Raw genomic sequence first — 13,031 nt, forward strand, 5'->3', positions numbered from 1 at the left:
AAAGACTGTCCTGCAAATATATTCAGAATCAACAGTATATATAACATACAGTGTAGATGCTTTTAAGTAGCTTGATAAAGATAGGATCCTTGTCTGCAAAAACATATTCAACCTTTTTGCAACTTAGGGTTTAGAAACATGTATCATCCATTTTTCCACAAGGTTGGAATGGCTGTCCTGTAATATTTAATCTACTGTACCTGACTTAGCTCTCCCATCCAATTCATGGCAACCTGTCTGCATATGGGAATGCATTCTGCTGTAACAGAAATAGTACATATGGAATAGATCAATATCTGGCTGGAATTCCTTCCGTTGCTGTCATTCTTGAATTTAAAGTGTAATTAGAGTATGATTTATATGTACTGTATATATTTACTATCACCTGAATATGAGCAAAACTGATTCAACCCAGGTATTCTTTTCTTTAGCAGTGCTGGCTTTGTACCTATATCATATCTCAATGTGTGATTTCTTGTCCCAATCTGTTATGCCACACATGTTTGAAAACACGTAAGGATTCCCACCAGATGAATTTCCTCTCCAATCCAGCGCAATGAGGGAGAATTTAAAGGCTGACAGATACAGGTCTTGACGTACCAATTCAAATAAGTGTGAAACATCATAAATCATATTTTTATCCTTTCAAGCAGGGGTGAGCAGCTGGAAGGAGTTTCATTCAGTAATGTTTAAGATGTGATATGGCTACAGGACTGTAAATCATCACGAAAGCTTAGAAAAATAGTTCCATCTGGTGTTCAGTAAATAAGTAGCACCTTGGCCTACAGTAAGAGACTTGTTGTTAACAATCCAGGTTGTAAAAAACCCTGATGTCGGCCCTGAAAAGGATTCAGGAAAAGAGCATTTTCCTATATTTAAAAATAAAATTTAATCAACAAAGTCATGCTATTAAATGCAGTTTTAAAAATGTTAACATGCTTAAGAAAGGATGAATTATATTAATGCACATATTCAATTTCAGTTTGGAACAGTCAGTTAGTTAACATGATTAATTTATTAAAAGTTTTAAGGTCAGATTAAATATCGATGTTAAAATATGAAAATAATTTCATAATGATTTGTTATTAGTTCATAAATAAAGTATGTAATTATTTAGGACTGTAAAAAAATTATGTAATACATCCCTGAAAGAAAATATTTTCAGATCTGTTGTTCTGTAAATTAAAAAAGAAATAATAGAAATTTTCATTTGAACCCTGCAAATGAAAAATGGGGGAAATAAGTGATTACAGCCACAGATTCTCAACTCAAGTGCTTCAGTGCCAGCTTACAAGTGCTGGAATATAATCACCAAAAAGTCTGTTTTTCACAGTGGGGTTCAAGCTACATGAGCAATGGGAGACTAAAATAGAACAGCTGCTAGCAGACTTTTCTTTGTGAAACGTACACATATGAGACTCGGTTCCTATTGGATTCAACAATGAAGGGCGTAGCCCATCTCCCAAAGGAAAACAGGTTCTGAGAGTTAAATAACATCTATCTCAGAGCCAGGCTCGAGTGCTGTAAACAGCACGATGCTTGTGGTGTCTATGAGCAGTGCACACAGATGTCTGATGTCTGCTTTGCCATTGCACATTAAAATAGCACAACATTGTTTCTTGTCCATTTATTGGAGCCAGAAGCATAAAAGCTCACTAGTCTTACACCACTCTTTGTGCACTTTGGTGCTGCCACACAATTTTGCATCATGATCATTTCTAATATAGCAGATAAGTGGTTATGTTCCATAGCCATACATAGTTGGCCAGTTCTCTATACAATAAGGAAGTATGACTCTTATACATACTGCTACCTGTCAGAGCCCCAAGACCATTACAGTAACTTAATGTACTTTTTCTCTAGGAAGCCTAACATTCTTCCGCAAATTTCCTCTTCACAAAAAACACTCTGCTGCTAAACAATTCTTTGTTCAAATTATAACATTCAGATAAAGGGACTCCTTTAATCCCTTAATCCATAGTAGTAAATCTTTGTAGTGTATTTACTCTGTAGTGTACATTTTCCTTAACTTGTTGAGTTACTTTCAACTGGCTTGAGCATGGTACCAGCAATATCCAGCTCTGAAGTTTGATTCCAGATAAATCAGAATCCCACCCTGCACCTTAGTCACCGAATCTACAGCATAGCTGAATCTGCGATGCTGCTGTGACTTGACTGAGAGAGAGGCCATTAGTTAGGTGGGAGAGTTCCAGCATAGCCCCGATATTAATCATGAAACTCAAATTGTCCTTAGCTCTTCACATACTGCCCAAAATCAGTGAGAGACTGGAAAGTTGTCCCAGTGAAGTCAATCTAAAAGGATTACATTGGAAGGGCTTAGTTAAAGACCCTGGTGAATCATGCACCACACACGCTGAAATCACTTCATTTTAAAGGATGAAAAATAAGTATGTAGGTTTTTAAAAAATACCACATGTGCTCAGCTTATTCAGTGGTAAGGGTCAGGAAACCTAAGGGTAACAAAACTAGCATCACAGAGCTTAGTGTTAAGAGAGCCGGGATGCAGCTTACTTTAGGAATGTACCACTCTGGCACTGACTTTATCAAATCATAGGGCAGTGGGGAGGAAGATTTCTGAAGCTTATTTCACCCCAGGTATTGTATTTTCATGAACTTTTAAATTCAAATGGAGAAATGTTTTTCCTGCTCACATGAACACTTACATTTTTTGCTCATGCCCACACTCCTGATGGAACACTGTTTCAAATATCCATCAGAATGTGCTCGGGAGATTGAGTGTAATGTTTTTTTTTTGCCTCATAAAATAGCCAAACGCAGTCAATTTAATACCTTAGTCAATCTGCTACCTGATTGTTAATAAAAAGGATGGAGCATACAAAATTCACTCATTGTGTTCTGCAAAAAGAAAAGCAAGTTTCTTTTAAATCACTGATCACTTTTTGGATGCAGATGATGATAGTTATAGAGCAGAACAAAAAACAGACAGTTCTAGGTGTGGTGTTATTTCTCATCTGAAGACAGACAGAACATTTCTACCTCCAGTACATGATCTGCAGGGCTTTCAAACTTGGCCCACATTAGCCAACAGAAATGAGGCATAAACTGCAAGCCAGCTAGTTATAGAACATAGATTTTAAAAGAGAACAAAACACTGTGCAAAGATTGATTGGAAAAGGTTTCCTCAGACCGTGTAGAATGTCAGACCTCAAGCGTCTTCAGCTAGTTTTTCTACATTTCTTTCAACTGCTTTTTTTTTTTGTCACAGTGAACCAGTTGAATTAAAAGCCACAAAACATGGTCAAAAAGGCCCAGGAGATGTTTATTTAATTAGAAATTTTTTAGAAATTATCTCAGATTCTTCAAACTCTTACTGTTTGCTCATATCACGTTTTTCATGTTTGGTTCCAAATATCTCACAGACCAGAGCCTGAGCAGTCATCATTCCTTTGGGTTTATCCTTTGTTATTGCATGTCTAACGGATTGGTTTCAAATGAGATTCCCACACAGAGCAATGCCAGTCAAGCATTAATAATTCAATCACTTTCAATCGTATTTGTTTTACAAAGATTTTTGTCAGCTTTACCAAAAGCCAGGGGATTGTAGAGACAAGGGAACTCTGAAGGTGAAAGTAATTGCAAATGTTTTTTAAATTTAGTAGTATCCAAGAACTGGAATGGTATACAGCACAGAGGTTTCAAATAAACCTCTCTTCATATTCTCAGGCTCAATGATTCATCTTTGTATGGTGTGTCCCATTAGTACATTCTCAATTGATACGTATCCAACAAAAATATTGAAAAAGAAATGTGTTATGTTTGTGCAAACCACTTTGCGTCACACATTAATTCTACTCCTAAATTCAAAACTGACAGGCCTGGCTAATCAATAATAGAAACTCATAGCAGATGCATTCAATTAGGCATTTCTGCTCAGATTACTTCACAGAGGATTTCACATAATAGCTCTTACATTACTTTAATAAAATCCAGAGATTTCTCTTGATTTGGCTATTACAGACATCAATCAATCCGCTGTTGCTACTGCTATATCAGCACTCAACTTTCACCACACCATAATAAGAAATTCCACATTGTTATTGTTTTTTTCTAAAGAACATAATCCAATTCCCCAAATTTCCCCCATTCTGTGATGTAAAATTTCCTTCACTCCCTCGGTGAATCTTCTCTTTTTGGCATTTGTGTTTTGCATTTAGTTTGAGAAGAACATAATGTCTTCATAAAACAAACCCTTGTAGCTGTGTCGGGCTCTCTGACTAGGCAGTGGCAATTTGTAATCCACACATGTAAAGCAAAGTATTTATCCTTTTGTTTTTATCTCAGGCCACCAATCTGCCCATTTTCAAATATGTTAATGGATCCCCAGTGTACACAGCTCTTCAGGAGATGCATTGAAAAAAAGGGTTATCATTATTGCCAGATACAGGGTAAGGACTAGAGATGGCACAAGGTTAAGGTTTGGAGTCAGGAGTAGAGATGGCATTGTGTACAGAGACGTACAGTTTAAATTCTCCATGAGCTTAAGATACTACTGCAGATTTTTCAAGTTGTGAAATCTAAAGCATAAATTTGAATTGCACAGATTGTTCTTTTTTTCACCTGCAATTTTCTGTCATTCTGTTTCATGCTTTATCTGTGGCCATATATTGTATATGTACAGTATGTTTAATGTGCTTCAACTTCCTGCTTCAACACTGTATGTTTTTTTTCTGGGCTCCCTAACTGTAGAAAAACAAATATGGTAGGTTTGTTAAAAACCCCTTCAACATTGACAAGAAAATACGGTGGGGGGGTACATTACCCCAAAGCCCAGTGATTAAGACAAATAAAACCTGTGCAACACTGATGTGTACTTCTGTTTCAGTTATTTTTATTATATGACAAGTAGTTTGGAATCACCACATTTTTCATTGTAATTAACATTAATGTCCCATACCTGTTGGGAAGGACTAAAACACGTGGACTTGCTTATTTTTTACCCCCACTTGAAGAATTATTCATTCATACATGCGGCAAAGTCCACAGTGCCTGACAGGAGAGTTACCACCATATTCAATGAGCAATTAGTTCACTAAGCAGTGCCTCTCTAATTGACTTTACTGCCAGAAAGCTCGACTGATTAATCCCATCCCAGTGTTTTGCCAGATGTGCACTGTTGCTTGGGAAATCAAATCCCTACCGGATAATTATATGACATAAACTTAAACTTGCATTGTCTTGCATAGAACGTAACCTGCTCTCCAAGCAGATGTCCTTGAGCCAGGAGCCCCACCTTGGGCATTCTTTAAATACCTAAATACTGATCACCTGGTCAGAATATAGTATCTGAAGAGCAGGTAAAACAATTAATCCATCGTCATTAGTACTGTAATATAGGGCATTCGATGTGTGCTGTTGAAGTTCAAGTACAAGGAGAGGGGGAAGCTGGGGAAATAAGTGAGTTTCTCCCCCGGGCTTGAAGGAGAAACGTTTCCCAAAGAAAGCTGTTTGTTTCCATGCGTTCGGGAAGGGTAGGAAATATAACGTTCCAGAAATAGAGGAGGTGCGAGCCATCTTGATGGGAATTTCCTTTCTCACTGTCCAACAGTTGGCTGATGTTTATTTAAAAAGCCACAGGCGACTCAGACTGTCTGACAGCGACCCCTGAAAGCAGCTTTCTTCGACACAGTCTTATGCTCTACAGTATCTTCAGAAAGCTACCACAGAGCCTTTGAAATAAGAGGTCTGAATTTCCCGCTGTGATTATGGCTATGACATGTTCAGTGGAAAGCTGTGTTCTTCTCCACAGTCTTTGTTCCCAAATGTCTAACGGGGTGTCTTCTGTTGTTTCTCTCCATTGTTTCTCAAAAATGCTCAAAAACATTCATGTTTTTCAAGCAGCAGAAGGAATTTCAGCACTGCTGTGGTCTACAAGTTTCTACAGATTTTCTATTTGAAAAAGGCTTAATTGTTCCATTGTCCATATACTGATTTTGGACTTCAACTCTGGGAAAGAGACAGCAGTCAGGCAGAACAGAGACAGTCATAGGCCTGCTGGTGCTACACGGGAAGAAAGGTAATGCCCCCCAAAATAATCAGCATCTGATCGTACTGAAGAACAAGAGTCCAAGTCCTATTTGTTCTTAACAATTGGGTTCTGCTCAACTTTGACAACTTGGACATAGGTTGAAGAGGATGGACAGTACAACAGACTGCTCCTGGAGGAGACCAGTTCTGGTCAATTAAAACCCACTGGAAAATCCAACACACCTGCAGATGTGATCAAATTGACCAAGGAATGTAGGAGGAGTGGATGGCAGCCTTTGAAGAAGGAGCTCTCACCTCTATCTTCAGGGTTGTGGGACAAGTGTGTATCATCTGAATGAAAAACTACAAGTTTACATCCCCCAACAGGCTTCCATGTAATAATCATCTTCATGCTGAGGATACTGACAGAAATATATTCCCTGGACACCTGGATGTCCAACTAGCTTCTGCATCAGAGACATGGTCATTCACCTGTGCAACATCATGGCTGTGAGGAAGCAGGAGACGTGACAATCCCTGTATATGCATACGACCTGTATTTGTGGTGCAGAGTGCTAAGTGCTGGGCCCACTGCAACCAAGTTCTGCAGCTGCTCATATACTGTACCCACTGTGCCAGGTCATTCATCAGCTGTTTGTAGCTGGTTTCCACAATACAGTGATACTCTCTTCACGTACACCATTTTCAGGCTCTACTGTAAGAGAGAACAAAGACCTTTGTCCCAATTGTCATCGTTCTGCTAGAATTTTCTCAACAAGATTATTTGAAGTAGAAATCCAGATGCACGAGTTTCAAAGTCACTGTGATCTTAAAGCAGCCCAACTACAGTCTTCAGGAGAAAGCCTTCAAAATGTCAGGAATTGCCTCATCTTGCAGATGTACTATCTATTAGACTACATTCATATATAGTACCTTTTTCCAAAGCTCCTTTTTCAGAGCTCTCCCTGATGGCCATCATTCAGCTAAAAGCATTCCTGAAGGAATGCAAAGTAGTCAATTTCTGAAAACACATACATATAGCAATTGCTCAAGAAAATTGTTGGAAATCTTTTCCACATTAAGAGTCGGAGACAGTCAGCCATGTTTGGATTTTGGAGCTTCTTCCATTTCTGAGAATGGGAGCCCCCACATGCTACAATTCCTGGAAGAAAAAGAGAGCAAATGCAACTGGAGATCCCTGTGGAAGAGATGATGGGAGGCTCGCGTATCCCTGTGACTGGACAAGAAAAAGACGGAGGATCTCTTTGGATCGAACAGAGCTTGAGACAGACTATAAAATAAGGGGAAGGAGTGACAAGGAAGACTCTTTTGGGAAAGATGTTGTCCTTCAAAGTATCTGAGGTTTCCTTATCTCAAACTGTGGAATATCCCTACCCAACGGACGACACCTTCTTCCTTGACACCTAGCCCACAGCAGATTTCTGTCACAGAGAACAGGAGAGCCTTCTTACACTGCAATCACATTTGTGTACAGAAAACCACAGGGCTTATAGACGTGTGTGCAGCTTTGTGAATTAAGAATTCTTAATTGTTCATTTCTTGCTTGTGGTCATTTATACAGTATGTGCAGTTTGCAGAACACTAAAATCATGTAGGTAAAAAAAGAAAAATCAAAGCCCAAGATTTATTGCTGAGATAATAGATATTACTGCATCACTGAGAACACTGTTTCTCAAAATCAGTGGCTGATGCTTAATAAATGCTATGTTCCAAACTTGAGGTTTTTCCCTGATCAGTTGTCTCATTAATTTTACAATTTCCTGTGGTCTCGTAATAATCGAATACTGGAAATTGGTCTAATTGGTTGTTTGTCCTCAGCAAAACATTTTTCTGTTTCTAACAGTTACATGGTCTGTTGGTGCTTTGCTTCCGCCTTTAATGAGCTCCAGGTGTGATATCACTTGCAGTGATATTTTTATAAAGATTTAAGCGTGTGATTTTATTGTACCCACAGGGGTTTTTAAGTGTAGGTAATGAAACTGTGACTTAGCGTTGATGTGAACACAACTCAGTGTGACAGTAATTACGGAGATTAATAATGAAGTCTTAATGGCTAGGCTGATGTGAATATGTTCCCATAGCTTTAAATCCATCAACTAATGCAAGCACCAAAGCCTTTGATTTATCAAGGAGCCTTCAGCGAGTGGAAATTTGCACCATATTGCCTGAATGGGCAAAGCAAATACTTGATTAGAAACATTTTGATACAAGCAGCTTGTGTGTTGCATTCTGAACTCTGAAAGAGTGCTGAAGGTCAGAGTCTGCATTAAATGGCTTGATTACCTCACTAGAAACGAATGACTCTAATTACATTTTGACTTGAATACTATAAAAACTCTTACCCTAAACCTTGCTTTCATGTGGATTGGGATTTGTTTTACCTCAATCAAATGGAGATGTTCAAAACGCCTCCATATTCCTTGACAATTCTGACTCTAACACTAGCTTGTAGGGTAGTGAAGGATTCTCATCTCATCTCATTTTAGGCAGGTTTTGCGATATTCAATCAATTTAAAATGCTTCTAGACCCATAGTTCGTCAAAGTTACTTGGAGATGCAATCATCTCAAACAGCACAGGTTATGGGAGCCCATGGAAAGGTGCAACTGGTTGGAGTGAATAAGAAGGAAAAGGTTTGATTCTTGAAAAGCTTGCTTTCTCATGCAGTGAGAAACTATCTGGGTCAGGAGGAGACACGACAGGAGACAAACATTCTACTGCAGAGCAAGACTGTCACGCAGGACAGCTAGTCAAACTGGCTGACTGACTGATGAGGAGAAATAATGACTATCTCTTCCTTTCTCCTCAAGGTCAAGTGACTGGATATTCTATGACTCCACCTACCATTGACAGCCTAAAAGAAGACCTTGTTATCGACGCCAATGACACATTGACCATTACATGCAGGTAAATGATTTCCTATCTGAATGCCTTGTTTATACAAGATATGAAATGCAGGGGGAAACTATGTGGCTGGGCAATTTTTGATTTGACAAGTCTCCAAGTTCACTTATGCATATAGCGCTGTCCAAATGTTGACTTTTTGCATTCTTTTTTGCATTATTGTAACATGTTTTTAAAGATTCTGATCAATGTGAATTCAGGATTGCTAAATAACCAGTTTGGTTTATTCTCACTCAAACTAAGCTGTATTAATATGATTCAAAATCTTTATCATAGAAGAAAACACTTGTGGAGGTTTTGTTGAGGCCCATACATTATACATATATAGTAACTCCCCATTGTCAAAAACATTTGCACAGCAATGTGTTCGTAGTGTAACATCTCCCACTGACAATGTGCCAACTAACAGCGACCATAGTGAGAGATGTGCCACTTCTCCAGCTGGCACCGAATCTCCAGCAAGGCCCTGTGGAGTTCACAGTGTGTGAAATTGCAAGTGGCTCTACCTACCCAGTGTGGGTGTGAAAGGAGCATGTCTGCAGGTTCTCGCTTCCTGTGGAAGTACAGGAATTGTAGCTGTAAACCTAACTCATAAACAACTGGCCATCCCCCAATGGGAGAGTAACAAAATAAAAACAAAATGACTTGCACTTCCAAATTCAATATTGTATCAATGTCAAATAAGTGTAGTTTAGCAGACATCCTCTATTACAGAAAGAGCAGAATCTGGTCAACTTCAATATGGATATTATTTATTTGTTTCATTTCAAAATGTTGAATGGCCTTTATGTGCATAGAGAAAATATGCCCTGGTACAGGAGTTTTACAAAATGCAATTTCTCTATTATGCACACACAATAAATCCACATTTGTGTATTAAACCTTCGAAACATCACCAATCCCCTTATTACTCTTATCCTAAGTAGATTATGCTGCTTTTTCATTTTGAATATAGTACCAAATATTAGCTAGTACCAGATATATACTCATAGACAGCGTGTTCAGGCCTCCCTATTCAGCCATTGTTTTTAATTAAGGGGAAGCAAAATAAAAATGGAGACAAGGAGATGCAAAACCAGAAAACTGATCTTTCTGAAGGAGTGTGTGTATTCAGGCTAACATCCCTAAATTTCTGAGATATTTTTTAAAGGATACTTATATTCCAAAGCCATGTTGATCACTACATCTTGGGCACTAGGGGTGAAGTGTTTCATAACACGTGTGTTATGAAAATGAAGTATTACCAGCTTAATTTGTCTCAGATTGCAGAAACCTCCCTTCTGTTGTCCCTCTTGCCAAGAATCCTGAAGCCAATCTGTCTTTTGCAGTAGCGGCAATATGCTTTTTGGAAGAGTAATAATATTCTTGGCAGTTCTACTTTGGAGTTGTTCATAAAACAAAATGTTTTGTATTTAAATATGTTTCATATTTAGGGTAGCTTTGAAGGTCAATACTTTATTTCAGAGGACGTTTCTTGTGTTCCCAGCAAACTGCATTGGGTAGAATTGATTTGTAAAACTCAAACAGTGCTTACACATGTCTGATCAGTTTTGACAATAGCCAACTCAGTTGCTATTTGGAAGATTTAGAATGTAATCTATTACAGTATAAAATGCTATTGTATTGTATTGCATTGCTAGTGTACAGTATATTTGCAGGTGACACTGACCCTTCTTCTATCACTGTCCAGGGGACAGCACACTCTGGACTGGGCCTGGCCTGAGAAGAGCCTCAGAAAACAGGAAGTGAAAGATCGCCAGGACCAGCTATATCCCACTGTGCTTCCAGGTCACCGAGCAGTCTGGGTCAAGGAGTGCCAGGGGGAGCCTGGAAAACCGTACTGCAAAACGCTCGTGCTGACCAGAGCCTGCGGCAATGATACCGGCTACTACCGCTGTTTCTATAAGGACGTTAAGGCCGCCATCGATGGTGCCACTGCAGCCAGCATTTACGCATTTGTTAAAGGTCAGTCTCTGCCATACAAGGCCAGGCGCAAGATATAAGGGGTAGATTGATCAGATGTGCAATACGTCTCAGAAAGAAAACTCTGTTTTACACCACAATTCTGCCCCACAAAACACATCAGAGCAGTTAATGGAGTGGGTTTTAAATTTTCCTGTTGTATGATAGAATTATTTGGAAGTACAAATTTTGCACTGGAACAAAGACTTTTCTAAGTCGTCTTGGATATTGTGACAATGTTACAATTCCTCACTACTAGTGACAGAACTTTGTAACTCAAACCTCTGATCCTGTAAGTTCACTTATTGCAGGAACGTGACACACAATCAATTACTAAGCCTTGATTCTGCTGTGAAGAATCTAAGAATCACATAGCTCTGATTTTTTAAACTAGTTTTACATTTTACAAAAGCAGAACAAAATAACACAACAGTATAACATAACAGCTCTCCTTCTCCAGTCATTTCATTAGAAAAATGGATTATTTCCATTTTACACTTGGTCTTGTAGTGTAGTGCTTTCAGTCACTTTACTGTATTGTGGGTGCTGGCCAAGAGTTCACAAATACGAATGTCATGTTCAAAGAAGAAAAAAATTTATAACAAAGAAAATCCCTTTCTGTTTCTATTCATGCACGGCAATTAAAAATAATATAGCCCATTGCACCCTGTTGCTAAGGAGATTGAATAACCTACAACAGGAAGACAATGTATAAGATATTAATTTAATAGTACATTCAAGCATGGTGCAGAATTTCTCAGGCTCTTCTGTTATGGTTTCATGCCATGACTAAAGCAGTTGTGTTTCGTCTGTTAGCTTTCTGAAGTTCGTTCTTCTACTGGCATCTCATGCAAGTGACCTTTCTCACCTCTAGTCTTATCCTTCCTTATTTAAAACCACCAAATAAAGCGATTAGAGGTATGCACTTCCAGGAATGAAATGGCGGAAGAGTTCTGCAGAACCTGGGGTTGAAGAGATTGTGAGAAAGCGTACCACAGCCCAGGGGAGATAGGATCACATCTCACCTCGAAAGTTGCATTACTGTTTCGTCCAAAGTTAACAAAACTCTATACTGAAACTAATTCAATTTATTAGTGTCAACGCTAACATTTCAGATCCGGCACAGCAGTCCCATTACCTCATCTGAACTAAGCAGGCCCCCAGAACAATCTGAAGCCCATAGTATTCCAGACACTTTCTACAGACAGCCAGTGAAGATGTTGAGAGCAGTTACCAGTTGACACATAATTTCTGTCGTAAATCATACATTAGGGCTATGCGTCTATTTTTCCTTCCAGTTCGATCAACGCACTGATTTAGATTTAAAAAAGAAACAACATGTCAAATTTGGAAAGAAAGGCATTTTAAAGCATTCAATGTTTCTGAATCAACACTTGGTGTGTTGTCATTCTGCACTGCTCTATGATTCATTTTAGAAACCTTCTGTTAGGTTTTACAGTGTGTAGGGGTAAGGTTAGCAAACACAATGAAAGCATGATAGTATCAAGTCAAAACTCAGATTATGGCATGGTAAAGCAACCTAAATAAAAGGGAATGTTTCCTTATTCAAGCAAACGTCTTGAAGCATTGTTGCATCACAGATTAGTGCTTTACAGTTATATTTGCTTAGAACAGCATTGATTTGGATAAAGAAGGCCATTCCAAGTTCCTAAATTTTTAAACCTTTTATAGGAATTGAACATTGGGCCCCTGTGCTGTGAGGCAGCAATATCACCATGCCACCCATAAATATAATACATGTTGAAGATAAAAATATCCAACAGAGCTAAGATGAGGGCACCACTGTTTTGCTTTGGGTACTGTAGGTTGCATTAAATTCCGTTATGTGTGCCATGGGATTCTACAAAGGTTTAAGGATGGACCGAACTGTGAAAGAGCAGGGATCTCTCTCTGTGGTCAAGAGGCTGACCTTTGGGACTGAAAACATCTGCATTTGAGGTTTCAATTAGCAATGTGCCAGAGGGCTGCAGCTTCTGAATGACAGCCACCACTCTCTGAGTCCAGAGCACACTGCACAGCAGTCCACTTTCTTGTTTTCACAGGCATGCCAGTAAAAGTATGCAAAGGAAAAGCTAATATTTTCCTTTTGGCAGTTTAGCTTTTTTTTTAACTGCACGT

General features: G+C 38.8%; 1 protein-coding gene across 2 annotated transcripts in view; it reads left to right on the top strand.

Annotated features, from left to right (window-relative positions):
• Window positions 1-13,031, top strand: part of flt4 (fms related receptor tyrosine kinase 4) — a 66,242-nt gene that overhangs the window by 22,982 nt on the left and 30,229 nt on the right. For both annotated transcript variants that reach the window (XM_088604658.1, XM_088604659.1), the window contains exons 2-3: window positions 8,837-8,933; window positions 10,621-10,895. In XM_088604658.1, coding sequence (XP_088460784.1) covers window positions 8,837-8,933; window positions 10,621-10,895 — 372 coding nt within the window. The remainder of the gene's footprint in view (window positions 1-8,836; window positions 8,934-10,620; window positions 10,896-13,031) is intronic.

This window comes from Lepisosteus platostomus, chromosome 13 (genome assembly GCF_059453375.1).
Source record: "Lepisosteus platostomus isolate fLepPlt1 chromosome 13, fLepPlt1.hap1, whole genome shotgun sequence".
Classification (NCBI taxonomy): domain Eukaryota; kingdom Metazoa; phylum Chordata; class Actinopteri; order Semionotiformes; family Lepisosteidae; genus Lepisosteus; species Lepisosteus platostomus.